Source organism: Sardina pilchardus, chromosome 9, assembly GCF_963854185.1.
Source record: "Sardina pilchardus chromosome 9, fSarPil1.1, whole genome shotgun sequence".
NCBI lineage: Eukaryota > Metazoa > Chordata > Actinopteri > Clupeiformes > Clupeidae > Sardina > Sardina pilchardus.
The window spans coordinates 5,575,247-5,595,246 of NC_085002.1; the positions used below are offsets into that span (position 1 = coordinate 5,575,247).

A 20,000-nucleotide genomic window follows, 5' to 3' on the forward strand; every position below is an offset into this window, starting at 1 on the left:
GGTGCGGCCCTAATGGGGTATGTGTGCGTGTGTGTGTGTGTGTGCGTGTGTGTGTGTGTGTGTGTTTGGGATGCTGTCCATGCGACACGAAACCAACAACGAAACCTTATCCTAGGAGAAAAATATACATTAATTAATATATACAATCCACCCTCATCTAATATGAAATATCTTAAAGACATCCAAAAATCTCTTGATGATACCACAACAGGAACCATTATATTGGCTGGTGACTTGGACCAAGTTTTTACGGCACAGGATAGCTCTAATACAAAGAGAAAGTCTATGGTACCCAAAGAACTTCAAAGATTTCTTTCCACAAATGAGCTGATTGATGTTTGGAGATTGAAGCAACCCAAAGGCAAAGACTATACATTCTATTCTCATGTTCAAAACAGCTACAGCAGATTAGATTATATATTTATTTCCAAGAGAAGTCTAGAAGAGGTGATTACATCCAAGATTCATGAAATTGTGATTTCCGATCATGCTGCAGTGACATGCAGTGTGAGTGCATCACAAAATAAAATATCACAAAGAGTTTGGCGAATGAATAGGAAATTTTTGAAGGAGGAAGAATTTATTACATATATAACTAAACATATTAATGAATTTATCTTAACAAATCTAAAGCCTAACCCTGACAATCCACCAGTCTATATAATATGGGATGCTTTTAAAGCATATATTCGTGGGATTATAATTTCTTACACCTCTACAAAGAAGGCAGAATTGGATAAGAGTATGAAAAACTTAGAGAGGGAAATGACTCGGGCAGAACAGCTGCATAAGAGTACAAGAGCTAGAAAGGACCTAGATAACCTCCAGAAATTGAAATTAGAGTATGATCAACTTTTACTGGAAAAGGCTAATGATGTCAGATATAATTCGAATAGACTAAGCTATGCATCTTCTAACAAAACGGGTAAACAATTGGCGTCTATGGTAAAAAATATGTCAAGACAGGAAAATATTGTTCTACAAGACTTGGAAACAACCAGTATTATTAGAGATAACAAAATTATCAATCAACAATTTGCCTCATTTTATTAAAAATTATATTCTTCGGAACAAGAAGATGTTAAAGAAAATATTTTTTTGGAAACTGTGAATATAAAATACTTATCAGAGGAGCACAAGCAAGAATTAGCTAAAGAAATATCTGAAACTGAAGTTAAGGCAGCAATAGATAGTTTTCCAAAAGGTAAGGCGCCTGGTATGGACGGACTACCAGCAGAATTTTATGCAACATTTTGGACACAACTAAAATCACTGTTTATGGAAGTGATATCATATGTCAGTTCCAAGGACACACTCCCTTCATCCATGTACCAGACTATTATTACTGTAATCCCTAAACCAGGAAGAGAATGTAAAACACCATCTGATTTTAGACCAATTAGCCTAATCAACGGAGATAATAAAATAATTACAAAGGTGTTAAATAATAGAATAGCTAAAGTCCTTCCCTCAATTATTCACTATAATCAGACGGGTTTTATACAGAATAGAAACCTAAAGAGTAATGTAAGAACATGCATATCATTAATACAGTTTGCTAAAAAGGAAAACATTGATCTAACATTAATGGCAGTCGATGCAGAAAAAGCATTTGATCGGCTTGAGTGGTCCTACCTCTATGCAGTATTGGAAGCCTACAATTTCCCAAAAGAAATAATAAAAATTATCAAAACTATTTACAAGACACCGACAGCCTATGTCTACTCAAATGGGATTTTGTCAGAGAAGATCCAAATCACAAGAGGAACAAGGCAGGGATGCCCTCTATCCCCTTCACTGTTTGCTCTGGCTATCGAACCGCTGGCACAGAAGATCCGCCAATCAGAAAAGGTAAGTGGCATAAAAGTAGGTAGAGAGTGTTATAAACTTAGTCTGTATGCAGATGATATTTTACTGTATCTAACTAATGCTGAAAAATCTATCCCTAATTTAATGGAAATCATAGAGCAGTTTTCAAAATTATCGGGGTATAAAATGAATGTTAATAAAACAGAAATCTTTCCCATTTTAGGGGCACAACCCAATAACAATGAATTGCTAAGGTTTAAAGGAAAAAGGAAAATATTAAGTACTTAGGCTGTTATATTAGTAGGGATAAAGTTAAATTGTACAAAGATAATTACACTTCGCTAATCAAAGACCTGAAAATAAGCTTAGACAAGTGGGTAGGCTTATCAATTAATCTTAACGGTAGAATTAATCTAATAAAAATGATATGGCTCCCAAAATTTCTGTTTGTTTTTCAAACAATACCAGTGACTCCTCCAAAAGTTTTCTTTAGAACTATTAATAGCCTATTTAGTTCATTCATTTGGTCAGGCAAAACTCCCAGGTTAAGCAGGAAACTTCTCCAGAATAGCAGAAAAGAAGGTGGGCTAAACTTCCCAAATTTGGAGCTATACTATCTTGCAGCACAGGTATATTACATCAAGCAAATAATCAATGGCTCAGATGAAAGTTGGATAAACATAGAGAACCACCTATTTGTGGCAGGTAACTGGTTTTTAGCCCTTTTTTCTAAGAAACAAACTAAACATGCAGGTTTTGTAATAAACAGCACATTAAAAGCATGGAGGGATTTAAAACATACTTTAGGAGAGGTGATCAGTGTCCCTAGGACAACCCACCTTTGGAATAACCCGGTCATCACTATTCAAAATATGAAAATAAATTGGATCTCATGGATAAATGGAGGAGTAATGACGATCTCAGATATAACTTTACAAAATGAAGTTGCTCCATTTAAGCAGCTTAAAAACAACTTTAACCTGACTGACAATGAAATATTTAGATATTTACAGTTAAAAAATCTGATAACAGAACATTTTGTCCTAAAATATGACAAAGAGGTGTCACCTTACTTTTCAAGCGAGCAGAGAAAAATAAGTTAATAGGTAAAGTCTATATCCTACTGATTAAAGCTCAAACAGGAAATTACTCCTTGCAGAAAATATATGACAGTTGGAACAAGGACCTCCATTGTTCAGATATAGACACAAGTTGGAAAGAATGTTTAAACGTAACTAATGCTATTACTACCAATGAAAACCTCTGTCTTATACAGTATAAGCTTATGACCAGAATATATTATACTAAGTCCAAAATACACAAATTTGATCCCTCTTCCTCCACACTATGTGTTAAGTGCTGCTCTCAAGATGATACCATCATACACGCGTTCTGGGACTGTGTGAAACTTCAAGAGATTTGGATGGAAATACAAAATTGGTTAACAATAAACTGCAGAATGCGCCATAAATTAACTGCGTTAGAATGTCTCTTGCAGAAAACCGATCATCTGAAATATCCAACTGGATGGCAGGTGATGTTTTCTTCCTTAGTCCTTAAAAAACTCATTTTAAAACATTGGAAGGATGCACAGGCCCCGTCCTTACAAGAATGGAGGGGACTGATGAGATATTACTTAAATATAGAAAGAGCAATGCATGAGGACAGGAATAAAAAGCAACAGTTTAATAACATATGGCAGGAATTGTATAAGGCTCTATGAAAAGTGCAGGTAAGGAAAATTGATGAGCTGGGGTTGGATGGGGAACCTTTTATGTGTTTGTGAACGTGTCTGTGTGTCTGTGTGTGTTGTGTGTTGTGTGTGTGGGTGTGCGTGAGGGCTGGGGATGCATGAGGGTAGGAGGGTGGGTGGGTGGGGAGTATGGGGGGGATATGGATGGGGATACGGGTGTAAATGTATGTTGTGTAATGTATATGGGTGTAAGCCTATATTGTGTAACTTGTGTGAATGGAGATTATGCTGGTTAAGATCCGATCATTTGTTTTGATATACTGGGAATCCAATGTAATCTCTGAAAAGCAAATAAAAATAATTCTAAAAAAAAAAAAAAAAGAAACCAACAACGAAACAAGAAGCTCAACTCAAATCGCCAGCTTCATCAACAATTGGCATCAGGTTGTGCACAGGGGTGACTTCCAATGCCCCCCCTCATCACGTCACATCAGGTCATGTCACTTGGTTCAGACTCCATTAACATTTCCATTAAATTACAATTAACACTTTCTTTTGTCCAAAGTGACTTACATATCGAGGGCTGAGAACCAAAGGGGCGTAAGTGACATTTTGGTCAAAATTAAGTTATATATATATATATCACCTGAAAGCTCTTGATGAGCTCTCTTAGCTGCCAAAAATCTCCTGTAAAGTTGGTGAAATGTCACTTACGCCCCTTTGGTTCTCAGCTCTCGATATGTCAACTATATTACAAGGGACTACACTGTCCCCGGAGCAACTCAGGAGTTAAGTGCCTTGTTCAAGGGCACAACGGTGGAAGCCGGGAATTGAACCCACAACGTTCAGGCCACTGCGCCGCCCTCCATAGACCACCGCACCTGTGCAGCATGGAGCAGGGGAGGAGTCAGGCCCTGATCCGGCCCCCACCTGAGGTCCAATCAAATTCGCAAATGTATGTGAACAGTTTTCCATCAGCCTTGAGTTTTCGGTGAACGTTTACAAACGATCACAAACAGTCTGAGGAAGTAGTTCTCCACAAACATACAGTGGAACTGGACGTGGAGTGGACATCTCTCTCTCTCTCGGTCTGTCTGTGTGTGTGTGTGTGTGTGTGTGTGTGTGTGTGTGTGTGAGGAGTGGACATCTGTGGGTGTGTGGACTGGAGTGGACATCTTTGTGTGTGTGTGTGTGTGTGTGTGTGTGTGTGTGTGTGTGTGTGTGTGTGTGTGTGTGTGTGTGTGTGTGGAGTGGACAGACACCTGTGTTCAGCTGACCACGCCAGCCTTCTCTGGTTTAATTTCAAAACCTACATTAGTCAGCTGGAGGAAGCTCACTGGACACAACATGTAATCAGACCACCACTGACACTCAGCGCGCGCGCGCACACACACACACACACACACACACACACACACACACACACACACACACACACACACACACACACACACACACACACACACACACACACACACACACACACACACACACACACACACACACACACACCTGGCTGAGCCAAATAATCATAGGTTTTGTGTCCATTCTGCAGGAGGAGCCAGCCATGGTAGATGAGAGGGCACTGACCCAGGATCAGCGCTGGGTAGCTAACGCACAGTTTCCACAAGGTGGCGCTAAGGCAAAATTATCACCACAGGTGATTTGTTGACTTTTTGACCACCTTGCAAACATTATGCAGCAACAGAGAGCTGAATAGCTGCTGTGTATAAAGAAGGGGTGTCAACAATACGGCCAGATCCGGCACAACAGGTTTCATACGCCCTGACAGCAACCTCAAACCCATGCGGAAAAATGATCATGACCATGACAATGACGACCCCTTCGAAGTCTCATTCCAAAGAAATACAGCCCACTGCCTACCGGTAATAAGAGGCTGACACCCCTGGCACAAAGCATAGCCTACTATGTAAACAAATAAATATCCTCGTTTCATACTTAGATAGAAAGTAATAACATAGATATAAAACATGATAGATAAAGCATTTGCATGACACTCCTTAAACTTCACAGATTATGGTTTTGGCTTTGACACAAGCGGATACGAATAACTAAACCATTTAAGCAGTACGACCACTGTCAAGGACTAGAAAAAAAGGCTTTTTAGTCTGTTCCTAAGTGTGTCATTAGGAATTACATTTCCGCACCACTTCCCTAACAAGCAGAGGGGGCTGCATGTGCCGTTAACAATGCCTCATTTGTGGAGCGATAAGTACAGTAACACCGCCTGTCTGTAAAACCTCCAGGCTGTAACAGATACAGCTGTATTAAACCAGAAAATTACAATGCCATGAAATGTCTACAGCTTACTTTTTGCCGGGCTTTCTGGGTTTGGTTCTTTTCTTCCGAGCCTGAAGAGCGAGCACTGAAACAGAACACAGTCAGACTTAGAACAGTGTGTCCCACATTCTAATGATAGGAGATGAGGTAAGGTTCACTTTCCTAGATCCACCTGTCAAATCTGCGCAGGGCAAAGTGCATGCCATGGCACTTGCCGACAATCGTCGCTATTAAAAACAAAATGTGTGCAGAGCTTCTGAATGATGTCCATTCATAGGCTACACAGGTTTGAGAGATTCATTTTATGAAAATAACTGAAAAGTCCATGATCACGTGGTTGGTAAATACACCAGGTTCATTATACTGATGAAAAAAGCGCGCTACCAGAAGGTAGCTGGTTGGCTCATACCCACCAATGGGCCTATATAGTAACGTTATATAATTTTCCCAGTCAAACTACTGTCTGTACATGTCCTAAATTTACTAAAAACAGCTAATTCGTGAACAAAGTGTATACTTTGTAACCCCGTTCAAGAGCTAGCTAAGATTAGTAAAGTTGGACGATATGGATAAACTTGCATGTGTGCCATTCAAAAGCTAGCTGGTTACACATATTGACACAAACACACGCACACAACGATGATGTCAGTAAGTTTATTGCAACAAATGTGATTATATATCATTGTTATCAACTGTTCTACACTTAGGGCAAGACAGCGGCATGAATTTAGGAGCAAACAGCGCAGCCTTGCTAATGTAGCTCTATGGACATCTGCGTTAGCTCGGCAGCTAAATGCTACCTCGCTGCCAAGCATGGTTCACTATTGTCTTGCCAATGCTCTATGCCCTAATCATTCCGCTGGAGCAGATGTTCACCGAGCATCAGTAACATTAGACATGTGCGTTTTATTCGGCACAGTTGCAATACATGGTCAGTGTATCACTACTCTCTTTTTGTAATATAGCGGTCCGCTTACCCTTTCTTTCCATGTTTCACCCGTTTTTCCGTAGAGGTTCAGAGTGTCAACTTCGGCGCAGGCGTCCTGCTGATAACTTGCATACACAAACTACTGGTCACATCAGCGTCACACCCCGCCACTTGGATCAGTTGTACTTGAAATATATCAGTAGATCAAGTTACATTTGTGGGACTGTTTATTTTTTCTTTTTCTTCTTTTTTTTTAACATACATAACAGCATTTTAAAACATTACTTTTGGAGCTTTAGTTGTCGTGTTAGTGGTTTATTTATAGGCTTAAGTCAATTATATCCTAATCTCTGTCCTAATATATAAATCAGAATAGGTTCACCAGTAATATTTTACTTTAACTACACATCAATGCCAGACTCAAAGCCATTACTGTACCATTGGTGCCATCTACTGGTTCACATACGTGCTTTCAGAAGTGACCAAATAAGGTTGATTTTAAACTCACTGGACACAATGCAGAACTGACAACATGAATAATATGTCTGTCGTTAATTACCCAAGTATATGGGACATTAAATACCAGCTACAACACACCTGTTTATGAGTTAATATCTCATAATACTCATATAATTAAAAAAATATATACAGGTCTGCTCTGTAAAGTGTAAATGTCATGTCATTCCAGGCTCAGACATGGTGTCCAATCTCCAGGCAACAGCACTGGGCCAATTAGTGATCTCCAGTCTAGTAAAATGGCTTAAACAGACAGACACTATATGCAGGGCCGAGCAAACGTATTGACTTACATTACTTGTGACTAACTAAAGATGATAAGTATGGTGGAGAGTCTGTGAGGTTCTAGGGCTGGTTTTACTTTCACTTTTATTGGGAAAATGTTCCATGATATGTTTTTTTTTAATTTTTTTAGATGCAACCGTAATCCAAAGGCCCTCAGAAACTCATTAAGGAGGATGGAATCTAAAACAGCATGAAGTACCTGGGCATTTCAAAACAAACTCTGATTGGCTCTGCCAAGACACTAAAAGTGGGTTATGACTGGATCATCCAGCAGGGCAATGATCCAAGACATATCACAATCAACACAACAATTGTTTACTGAACACAAAATCAACATTCTTCTGCCATGGTTCCCTGATCTGAATGGCATTGAAAACTACTGGGGTGAGCTAAAGAGAGCAGAGTGAACAAGAAATTACTTCTGAATCTGGAAAAAAAGCCCTGCTACAGTATGTACTCTCCAAAATTATGGGATGTCATGGGAGAACATCAAGAGCGGTTTCAGCTGTGCTGCACAGAATGTGCACGTCTGTGTTTTCACATCATACACCCCCGAAGGACTAGAGACAGAACTGAAGACAAACAAAACATGGTTTTATGAGAAGACAACGATTCTGAAAAATAATTGCCTTTATTTATTCATTTTATGCAGTGGTTTTGCGTTACCTGTGTTGTTGGTAGACTGAGAATTGTTTGTGTGCACAGGCCACAAAACAACAAGACAAGGACAAGATGCTTTCATTTTGCAACAAAAAGAAAAGAATCACTATATATATATATTTATATATCTCACATTAATATATGGCAGACATGGCTTTCCTCACCATGTAATAAATACGATGTGGACCGGTCTTCCAATTATGTGACGTCAAATATGAACCCTTTGGAACCCTGTAAACTTGTGCCCATGAACAGTAAAACAATCCCACACACTCAGAGAGAGAGAGAGAGAGAGAGAGAGAGACAGAGAGAGAGCCAAGCTCCATACCGATATTGCTTTTCAGAGGTTCAACATAATACCAGTCCATGAGGAACCCACATTTGGGAATAAACTGAAACACATGTAAATAGAGAGGGGTGTTTTGTTGGGGCAGTCTTGGTGTGAGGGGGTTTGTGGGGGTCAGTCCTGGTGTGGGGGTGTTTTGTTGGGGGCAGTCTTGGTGTGGGGGTGTATTGTTGGGGGCAGTCTTGGTGTGGGGGTGTTTTGTTGGGGCAGTCTTGGTGTGGGGGTGTTTTGTTGGGGGCAGTCCTGGTGTGGGGGTGTTTTGTTGGGGGCAGTCCTGGTGTGGGGGTGTTTTGTTGGGGGCAGTCTTGGTGTGGGGTGTTCGTGGGGGGGGGGGGGCAGTCTTGGTGTGGTGGTGTTTGTTGTGCAGAGCGAGAACAGGGGGTTCTGCTGGGGGCTGAGGTGATGTGGAACAGGGGGTTCTGCTGGTATTGAGTGCTTCTGTTGGGGGGGGGGGGGTCCCCACAGATGTCTGACCACTGGCTCATATACACACTGACAGCCGTTTCTACAGTGGAACAAAATCCATTTGTCTAAATATACAAACAGTATCACATACTTTTCGTCAAACAGGGAACAACAAGTGGATTACGCAAAAAACAAATAAAATAATTAAAAACTTTTAAAAATAATCACTTTGCCGTTCTAAATCAGGATTAGAAGTTCCTATAGGTTGAGAAGGCAATCTATGCATCTGCATACTCTCCGTTCGTTTCATTCAACAACAACAAAAAAAATAAAAATAACAATAAAAATAAAGAATTTGCACAGAGGAGGGACCATTACATGTGGAGAGGGCCGAGTGGCCTTGCTTTAGTCAGCGGACTGGGAGACGCGTTCACCTGCAGACTTCTGGGACACGGAGAGGAGGTTCAAATAAGACAGACAGACAGCTTCTGCCCAGCAGAGGATTAGAAATGGATCATGTCCGATGGGAATCTGAACTAAGCTCAGCTGCTGTGAGGCCAGTGGCTCTCAGATCTCAACTCATGCGGCTCTACTGGGTCCATCCGGTTCCAGAGCACGGAAGCAGAGCGGGGGGGGGGACTGGACTAAAGACAGCGGCCAGCTCTTGGTCAGGCTATGCTTAAAACTTGTTAGCTGTAAAATTGGAAAATTGGTCTACATTCTCCAAATTCAAAAATAAAAAAGATGACATTCTTGATTGTGGAACTGATTGACTGGCAGGCATTTGAGCAGACATTCTTTTAGAACTGAGGTCACGGCAAGACACACACTGGGCAAAAGTGAGTGAGTGTGTGTGTCTGTGTGTGTGTGTGTGTGTATGTGTGTGTCTGTGTGTGTGTCTGTGTCTGTGTCTGTCTGTGTGTATGTGTGTCTGTGTGTGTGTGTGGTGAGAGGCTAGAGGCAGGAGAGACGTTCCTTGGCAGAATAACTGGTAACGGTGGCCGCTTGTCATAACTTATTTACACGAGTGCTTGCTAAGGTATCTATTTACACGGCTCCAACACTGGAGCACCCAAGTAGACGACAGACACAGCACTCTGCTCTGACTGAAGACGGAAAACTAGAAAACCTGGAGAAAATGATCAAGCGCTGCTTCCACAAGTCTCTTTTTTGGGAGAACTCATATCCCAACCTGTACAGGCATAGGCTATACATTGTGTATAACAAATAGCATCTGTTTATTTGCTTTGCATGTCAATATTTCCTCCCTGCGTTCTGTATTTTTGTAGCTGTCCGTGTATTTGCTAATTCAGGAGAGGCATTCACGTTAGACGTCTTCTGCGTCTTCCCTGCGTCAATATATCGCGGTATTAGCGGTTTTGTATTTTGAGGTTTGTTTTCAACCCACATCTCATGACAGGTAAGGGGGAGGAGCCGAAGATATTGCCTTGTTTGACCTTTGGCCTATGGAGGGAACCTACAGCTGACGGTGCAGCTACAGGCACTTTGAGATCATCCATTTCCTGATTGTGTTGTTGTTGTTGTTGTTGTTGTTGTTGTTTTCCTGTTTGGGGATGGGGGGCGGGGTGGTCCAGCGGGGGGCATGGTCTCCTCTGCGGCCGGCGAGAGGGGGCTGGACCACGCATCAAGTCACGCCTCTCCCTCCCTCACGACTCCATCTCGTCTTCGTCGAGGGGGGGAGGGACAAAGCTGACCAGTGCCTCAAACGTCAGCCCTGTGGGGAGGGGAGGGGAGGGGAGGGGGGGAGGGGAAGGGAGGAGAGGGGAGGGGAGGGGAGGGGAGGGGAGGGGGGCACACTGTCCATCATATGCACTCTGATCACCTCACAGTCAGCTCACTCAACACATGGACAAAAGCTACTTCAATAACACATTTTTTACCTGTAAGATTCCACTTACAGAACCCATAAACAATCTCTTAACATTTCAATTCCAGTTCAGAGACTACTTTAGCATTGGCACTTCTGCAATGCCAGCAGGTCTGTGTGTGTGTGTGTGTGTGTGTGTGTGTGTGTGTGTGTGTTACAGACTTACTTTTCCACTCGTCGATCTCCAGCTCGCGGCTCTCGAAGCTCTGGTCGTAAGGCTCGGCCTCGGGCTCGTCGTCTGGGTCGTGGTACTGGGCGAAGTACGGGTGGGCCAGCGCCTCGGACGCCGTGATCCGCTTATCCGTGTCCAGCACCAGCATCTTCTCCAGCAGGTCCACGGCTGTGAGGCGAGAGGGCCAAACATTTACACAGACACACACAAACACACACATACAAATGCCAATACTCGCTCTCTCGTTTGATAATCTCAAATCTCGATTCTAATCCATATAAAAGAGTCCATGTAAACCCACCTGGTGACTCTACAGTAATTCTCCATAGAAGAACTCATCCGCATAAAAGAGTCCATGTAAACCCACCTGGTGACTCTACAGTAATTCTCTATAGAGGAACTCATCCGTATAAAAGAGTCCATGTAAACCCACCTAGTGACTCTACAGTAATTCTCTATAGAGGAACTCATCCGTATAAAAGAGTCCATGTAAACCCACCTAGTGACTCTACAGTAACTCTCCATAGAGGAACTCATGTTCATACTGCTGCTGAATCACCTACCCGTTGGGTTTGCCCCAATGAACACATCCGCAAAGTTCCTTTTTGGCATCTGGGGGAGTGAGTTGATGTAGTTCCTCGCCTGTATTCAGAACACAAAGAACACCATGACTCTGCTGAAGTACACACACACACACACACACACACACACACACACACACACACACACACCTCTTCAGCTTCTCCATGCAGTGATGTATGAGGAACTCATCGTCAGGGTCACACACCAAGACAGGAGTGGAGAGGCAGCTTGTGCTCAGAGCAAGCAACGGTGCTGAGTATACAGTAACTCACTGGCCAAACAGTGCACGTGACCACAGCAGTAAGGTCAAAGGTCAAAGGTCAAACAGTGCATGTGACCACAGCAGTAAGGTTAAAGGTCAAAGCAATCAGGTAAGCAGCACAGACAGGTCAGGGCTGAGGGACCCTGAGGGGAAACTCATTGGTAGCTCACTGGTGAGGGTCGCTGGTTTAATTCACTCGTAATGAAGTCTGGCTTCAGCTCTCTCTCTCTCCTCTCCTGGATACAGTTACAGCTTCTCTCCTCAGTGGTTTCAAAAGTCATGTTTCGGGCGACTGCCCTTCCTTCAAACTCGACAAGTCTCTCAAGTCTGAAGAAGGGCGGTTGCCCCGAAACGTTACTTAAATTAAAACAGTTAACGTGGAGCGCAGTGTGCGGATTCCGCTTTGTTTTCTCATGTTCTAAACTTTTGGAACCCGGCACCTGCCAGGTTTTGGATCTACCTAGTGTAGGACAACAGACTGAAGATCAAGTGAGCAGGAAGGAACTTATTTAGACATCTTTCACTGGGTGTCGAACTGGACTCGACTGGACTTTTAAATTTCTCGTTTCATTTCTCGTTTTCCCCAAAAGGGGACAAAATGGAAATGTGCTCCGTTTTTGGAGCCGCCATGCAGTTTTACTACTGATGGCTTCAGCCGCATCATCTGAAAAGTCATCCGTAGGTCATCTGAAGGTCATCTGAAGGTCATCTGAAAGTCATCTGAAAGTTCCAGGGGCAGTTCTCACCTCATGACTGGGCATCCTGCTTATAAGGGAGGCAGGCGGAGTTCCCGTCAGCCTCATTATCTGCTGAAGCTGGTTTATATCTTATAAACAGAGTCAAGGGCCAAACAACACACAAACAAACAAACAAACCAACAAACAAACACAGATACACAGACAGCACCTCTACTGTCCCGTCACCACACACCTCCTCACTGGTCTCCATGGCAACAGAGAGGAGTGGGGTGTGGGGAAGGAGAGCGTGGAGAGCAGAAAAAGGAGCTTAAACGCACACACACAGACACACACACAAACACACACAGACACACACAGTGTTGCATACTACACACACAGGCTTGTGAGAGGTCCACATGAGAGAGCAGTTAAGATCAAAGGAAGCTTCACTCCACTCAGAGGTCAGGAAGCCACTTGGCCCATCAGTCCTCTAGCCAGGGCTCCCATCAGGACCTCTTCCAGCACAGCACAGCACAGCACACTCATAATTACACTAGATGAAAGGAGGAGTGATTACAACATGCCAGGGACAGAGAGAGAGGGAGAGAGTGATAGAGAGACAAAGAGAGGGAGAGACAGGGAGAGAAAGAGAGGGAGAGAAAGAGAATGAGTGAGGGAAAGGGAGAGAACGAGATGCAGTGTGACCAGAAGGAGTGAGATAGAGAGAAGGAAAGAGTGATATAAAAGACTGAGAGTGAGAGCAAGAGAGAAAAAGAAAGAGTGAGACAGAGGGCAGGCAGTAGTGTCCAGACATTGCACGCACACAGACGCACACACACACACACACACACACACACACACACACACACACGCGCAGGCGGGCAGGCTCTGCTCTGGTCAGCTCAAGGCCAGGCAGGTCTCATAGACTCACAGACTCTGAGGAGATTTTCATCAAGAGTTCTGGGCCAGGTGTCCCCATCAGCATCATGATAAGCTTCAACTGGTCAATATCTTCCACACCACATAAAGGAAAACTCACGCTTCAACTGGCCAATGGAAAACTCACGCTTCAACAGGTCAATGGAAAACTCACGCTTCAACTGGTCACTGGAAAACTCAAGCTTCAACTGGTCAGTATCTTCCAGACCACAGAAAGGAAAACTCACGGCTACCTGAAAGCTTCCCAGCACCGGCCGAGGGTCACCGCTCCTCCCAGGGGATTGGAGGACAGCAGCTCGGACCCTGCACTGGACCAGGGCTACATCTGTGGTGACTTCTAGTGTGGACACTTACCCCGCCACGCATTTCTATCTTCCAGACAAGGCAGATTCCCCCTACACACACACACACACACACACACACACACACACACACACACACACACACACACACACACACACACACACACACACACACACACACACACACACACACACACACACACACACACACACACACACCTCTCAAGGGTGTGACGCGGCTTATCAGCTGAAGGGGTGGACAGTTAGGGGCAGGGGTGCGTGCTATGTCCAGTGGAAGAGGAGGGCGTGGGTTGAGCAGGGTGGTGTAAAGTAGCACACAACGTTGACCGCAGATGAGGTCAGAACAGACCTGACCTACTGGAGTGGTCTTGTGGCCTGTGGAGATTTGCTTGTCTTCCACGATGGTCTTTTATGATTGACCACGTCAGACAAGGCCAGCAGTTCTCTAACTTTTCACATCGAGTACCACCTCAGAGAGCAATGGAGCAGCACCATTATAACCAGCATTAAAATACGCTGGCACAGGCCAATTGAAATATATTTTACATTGTACATACTGTTTTGCATTTTGTTATTTTTTCAAGAAAGCTAAAAGATTTTTGTCTTCATGAAATAAAACATCTTGGGGACTCCCAGAGTACCACAACAGAGAGTCCGCGTGCCACCAGTGGAACCCGTACCACGGTTTGAGAACCGCTGGACTAGGCAATCACAGAACCGTGAATTCTTGTCGCACGTTGGTCAGGAGTTTGGCCACATCACAAGATAGCGTGGACTACTCATCGCGTGTCGTCACAGCGTCAGTGTCGACATGGAGTCGTAGGAGATTCCTCAAAAACTCTAACATGCTAGACTTTTGGTTGTGGAACGTCGCAGACAATAAACCGCTGATTGTTGAATAGGTCATATTACAAGACGCATTCCTCCTATTCGGCGACCTCCTCTTTTGGCGATTCCTTTCATAGCTATGACAAAATCATGGCAAATTCTGGCTGAAGTTGTGTACTCAGCTGCATAGGCGTTAGTGTTAGTGAGGACACTGGGACAACAGAGACGCATGAGTGATGGAGAGAAGGACAAAGTGACCTCAGATAAGAAGTGCACTCTAGACCACATCAGAGCCGGATCACAGGCAGATCTCAGCCAGGTCTCAGCCGGATCCATTCCAGAGTGAGCAGCTCTGACGCTTGGCTGGATGAAGAGCAGTGACATGCTGAGAGTCGACACTAGAGGGCGCTATTGAGACGTGATGCAGCCAAGCAGGAGCCCAGGCGCGTGGCATGCGACTGCAGCATTGGACCGGTCCTACAGCCATGCCAAGCAGAGGGCACTTCTGATAGCCCAGTCCCACAGCCATGCCAAGCAGGGGGCACTTCTGATAGCCCAGTCCTACAGCCATGCCAAGCAGAGGGCACTTCTGATAGCCCAGTCCTACAGCCATGCCAAGCAGAGGGCACTTCTGATAGCCCAGTCCTACAGCCATGCCAAGCAGAGGGCACTTCTGATAGCCCAGTCCCACAGCCATGCCAAGCAGGGGGCACTTCTGATAGCCCAGTCCTACAGCCATGCCAAGCAGGGGGCACTACTGATGGCCCAGTCCTGAAGCCATGCCAAGCAGGGGGCACTACTGATAGCCCAGTCCTGAAGCCATGCCAAGCAGGGGGCACTACTGATAGCCCAGTCCTAAAGCCATGGCAAGCAGGGGGCACTACTGATGGCCCAGTCCTGAAGCCATGCCAAGCAGCCAAGCCAACTAGAAGCCTCTTCTGATGGCACAGTCCCACAGCCATGCCAACTAGAAGCCAATTCTAATAGCTCAAGACTGAACTGGACGCACAGCAGTCGTCCATTCGACGGCAAAAACATCACACACAACTAAACATCACAAAACCAAATGCATTAGACTAGGAAGCATTTGTCCACAGGGAAAGCATGTGGGCATTCCGGCTCCGTTAGTTTCCTCATCCCTGAAGCTACACAATCTCGGAATACCTGCGCGCCATGAAAATGGTTGATCTAACACTTTGGGCATGTCTGATTGTTTTGCAATCCTTGCATGCTACGTAAATATTTCTGGTTTGGCAGGCGCTGGCTCCTTGACACCCCCGCCTCGCTCGGCAGTGAATGGATGGATGAGACTCACAAAAAAACACTGAAACACACTGAAACACACACACACACACACACACACACACACACCCTCGGAGACGGAGTGTATAGAATGACTTTGTTTGCCTCCGTAAAAGGTCAGGCAGCAGAAGAAGCGGCTGTGTGCTGTAACCTGATCAAGATGGTGTGAGTGTATGAGTGAGTGCGTGTGTGTGTGTGTGTCTCTCTCTCACACGCACACACACACACACACACACACACACACACACACACACACACACAGCTGAAGCTGTACGTCACCAGATAAACAGCGAGCAGGCAGAGAGTGGATGTTGGGGAGGGAATGAGGGCAGACTCCAGCTGATGTTATCAATATAACACTTTCCTGGAACTGTGGGTCAAACTGTCCTCCGAGTGTTTATAAGAAAGTGATAGCGCCGACAGCGCTCTCACCAGCTCCCAACCATAACAAAAACAAAGCTTCTGTAGGAACGGTGCTTGTGTGTGTGTGTGTGTGTGTGTGTGTGTGTGTGTGTGGCTGTGACCAGGCGTGCATGGGTGGGGGGTGTGGAACTGTGTGTACGTTAGTGTGTGTGTGTGTGTGTGTGTGTGTGTGTGTGTGTGTGTGTGTTTCCCAGTGCCACAGGCGAGGTTTGTGTGAGTGAAGTTCATTCTGCCACAGAGGCAGTTAACCCCGTGAGTCACACTGACTCCAGCAGGGCTGCCGAGGCTGAGTCATCCTCCACGGGGGCCGCCAGGGAACTGGACCGGCCCGCTGACCAACCGTTCCGCCCGCGCTGCCCTCTACTGACCTCTAGAGGCCGCCACTGAGGCAATCCAGGTCAACGTTTGAGCCAGTGTGTGACGGCACCTATGTGGCAGCTGGGACTGAAGTTAGTCCTCCGCATGGTCACTCAGTATTCCCCCGACCTCTGACCTTTGACTGACCTCTACCCAACACTAGACGCTGACGAATTGGCTTTTTACTGCCACTCATGTCGCCAATAAGTACACCTTTTTACACATGTGCAGCGCATTCGAGCAAACCATGCCTAGGTTCGCATTAATTGCTTATGCTTTATCTGATAGCAACAGCTAAGTGTGAATTCAGATTCCTTGCTTATGCCTGATATGATAACAGCCGTGTGTGTGGAGATTCTTATCTCTTGCGTATATGTTCCATATGATAACAGCCGTGTGTGTGGAGATTCTGATGATTTCTAAATCGCTGTGCTCCACAGTACGCATAACTGAAGCAGAATGTTCACGGTGCGTACGCTGCAACAATGCACTTCCTCTGCCACAATAGAATGTGCAACGCTACGTGTGACCGCACGTATGGACCGTGCACATTCAGACCATTCACCCTGACGGAGATCAACCGCATTTCAGACCTACTGCAGCACAGGGATAATCACACCAGGAGTCCATCAAACTCAACTACTTGGCTCAGATGACAACAAAAAGAACAAAGTAAACAAACCAAAGTAAACAAGAGCAACGTAAACACGGAACAACACAGAGAACACAGATGCAGTGTTAAAGGATACGGTCTGTTCCAGGGAAGAGCGTTCGTCCCGTCAGCAGCTCCGCCATGATGCAACCCACCGACCAGATGTCAACTGCAAAACACACACACACACACACACACACACACACACACACACACTCTTAATCTTCTCCTACTCACTTCAGTTAATTAGCACAATCATCCATGGTCGACTGAAGTTTTCTTTTCCCGATCCCTCTTAAACTCTCCATGAACTGACCCCTCTGCACACCTGCAGCACTTTAAAGAGGGCTGGACTCAGGCGCGTCACTCTCCACTAGAGCTCTAGGGTGTGATGAAGGTGATCTCCACGGTAACGCTTCATTGGTGCTGGCATCAGATTAGCCAGCGCTCGGATGGCTGTCCAATCAGCATTTAGATGAATCACTAGTCAAACACCTCAGATGTGGGACAACCAGGCAGCTGGAATGACCAGGTCACTTCAGGTCACCTATTACAACTGCTATTTATCTATTACTTATTACTTGATCAAACTGATCAAGTTTTACTTAATAACTTCACTGAATTTGATCTTGTTTGATTTATGTTTTTGGACTACTGCTTGCTGCCCTATTCACTCTTTGTATGGATTTCTGCAGCATCAACTCTTAACTGCCTCAACTGTACTCTGGGCCAACTCATATGTCGCGCTATACAAACAGAGTTGACCGATGTTTGGACTGTCAGTCACTAGGTTGTCCATCAATCTCTCTGTACTGCTGTACCTAGCAGGCCCTCATCCAGGAACAAGTTAGAAAAACACACCGCAGTGCATAACGCTGGACTTCTCTTGGGGCACCGAGCAGGCACTGAAGGTCATCTACAGTGGACAATACGGTTTCTAGCGGTCATGTTGTAGTGGAGCAGTGGCGGGGACCTGAAGAGGGCTTTGCTGGCTACATCTGTGGTGCGGCACCTGCACCATACGGTGCCGACCCGGGTTCGATTCCCGCCCCGTGGTCCTCTCCCGATCCCACCCCAACTCTCTCTCCCACTCACTTCCTGTCATTCTCCACTGTCCTGTCATATTAACGGCATAAAAAGGCCAACAAAATATAATACTTCAAAAAAAAAACAGAAAAGAGGGCTTGGCGGTGCCTACCGGTCATGTTGTAGTGCATCCAGTTGAGCATGATCTCTGGCGCCCGGTACCAGCGCGTCGCCACGTAACCGGTCATCTCGTCATCTGTGTGTCGCGCCAGACCAAAGTCCAGAATCTACAGAGACGCCAGGAGAGGAGAGATGCTGTTTACACAAGATTATTCAAATTTATACCACTGCTTGGTCAAATTTCCGATTGTGATGCGCTATTTGGAACGTGCATTATTTTTCTATATACCGTACGGCTATGAAGTAGCTCCTTTTTTTGGGCTTATTACACTTGAATATCAATTCGCCAATGTGAATGTAATGGTAAAAACAGCAAAGTTGTATCTAAGACAGCGGCAATATAAACGAAAATGATAGTAGCAGTGGTATAAGCGGGATAATCAACTCCACGCCGTGCGTTTCTAGGAAAATAATGCACTTATCGAAGTGTAAAGTCCTTATTACCACTTCGAATGTGCATTATTTTCCTAAAAACGCACGGCGCGTCGTTGATTATCCCTTACGTGACTGTTCAGAGGAAGCATGCTGACATGTTCGGTGTGTTTTGCTTGATATGGGATGAATGTCTTCGCTCACTATCTTACCTTCAACTCACAGTCCTCGTTCACCGCCAGGTTACTAGGCTTCAGATCCTATTAGGGAGAAAGAGAGAGAAGGAGAGAAATAGAGAGAGAGGGAGAGGAGGAGAGGAGGAGGGGTGGAGGGATGGAGAGAGGTGTAGAGTAGGGAGGAATAAAAGATGGCCAGAAAGACAAATGAGAAAAAAAGAAAAAGAAAGATAAGAGGGAGGGAGAGAGATGGAGAGAGAGAGATAGATGGAGAGAGGGAGAGGGAGAGAGAGAGGGAGAGGGAGAGAGAGAGGGATGTTTTAGTGTTGTGCTCCTCTGGTTTCTCTGTTCTCATTAGTGCGGGTCGTAAAGTGCTCACGGTGAGCAGAGCTCCATGCCTGATAACAACCCTTACTGAGCGCACACACGCACACACACACACACACACACACACACACACACACACACACACACACACACACACACACACACACACACACACACACACACACACACACACACACGCGCTGGCCAGAGCGCCCACATCTCCACCCAGCCAGCTCTCTCTGCCACCACACCACATCCTCACTGCCCCCATAAAACTCACATACCACACTAATACCCCCGTAACCCCCCCCCCCCCCCCACCCCATCCACCCCGACTCTAATCTACCCCGCTAATGCCCCAACAACACCCTCAATCCCACCCTAGCCCAGTCTAATCTGCCACACTGCCCCCACAACAGCCCCTGCACCCCCATGGTCTAATCTACCTCACTAATGCCCCGGCAGCACCGTAAACCACCCCCCACCCCCAGGGGCTATATGTCTGCCCTGGCTACACAGGGCTGTTTACATGCAGGGGCTCTCAGGCACACCAAGAAACTGCCGTGATTAT

General features: G+C 45.3%; 2 protein-coding genes across 4 annotated transcripts in view; both read right to left on the reverse strand.

Moving 5' to 3' along the window:
* The window catches only part of srpk1b (SRSF protein kinase 1b), a 55,977-nt gene extending 49,089 nt beyond the window's left edge, over window positions 1-6,888 (reverse strand). Inside the window, exons 1-2 of the mRNA XM_062545386.1 lie at window positions 6,781-6,888; window positions 5,834-5,888 (exon numbers count right to left, since the gene is read on the reverse strand). Coding sequence (XP_062401370.1) covers window positions 5,834-5,888; window positions 6,781-6,793 — 68 coding nt within the window. The 5' untranslated portion in view covers window positions 6,794-6,888. The remainder of the gene's footprint in view (window positions 1-5,833; window positions 5,889-6,780) is intronic.
* A 1,256-nt stretch (window positions 6,889-8,144) lies between these two features.
* LOC134092499 (mitogen-activated protein kinase 14A) overlaps window positions 8,145-20,000 on the reverse strand; it is a 27,038-nt gene continuing 15,182 nt past the window's right edge. For 2 of the 3 annotated variants that reach the window (XM_062545390.1, XM_062545392.1), the window contains exons 6-12: window positions 19,139-19,186; window positions 18,547-18,661; window positions 17,446-17,517; window positions 12,594-12,673; window positions 11,567-11,645; window positions 10,998-11,171; window positions 8,145-10,678 (exon numbers count right to left, since the gene is read on the reverse strand). In XM_062545390.1, the coding sequence (XP_062401374.1) occupies window positions 10,611-10,678; window positions 10,998-11,171; window positions 11,567-11,645; window positions 12,594-12,673; window positions 17,446-17,517; window positions 18,547-18,661; window positions 19,139-19,186 (636 nt within the window). In that variant the 3' untranslated portion in view covers window positions 8,145-10,610. Of the gene's footprint in view, window positions 10,679-10,997; window positions 11,172-11,566; window positions 11,646-12,593; window positions 12,674-13,455; window positions 13,536-17,445; window positions 17,518-18,546; window positions 18,662-19,138; window positions 19,187-20,000 lie in introns of all 3 variants that reach the window. The other variant, XM_062545391.1, reaches the window with a different exon arrangement.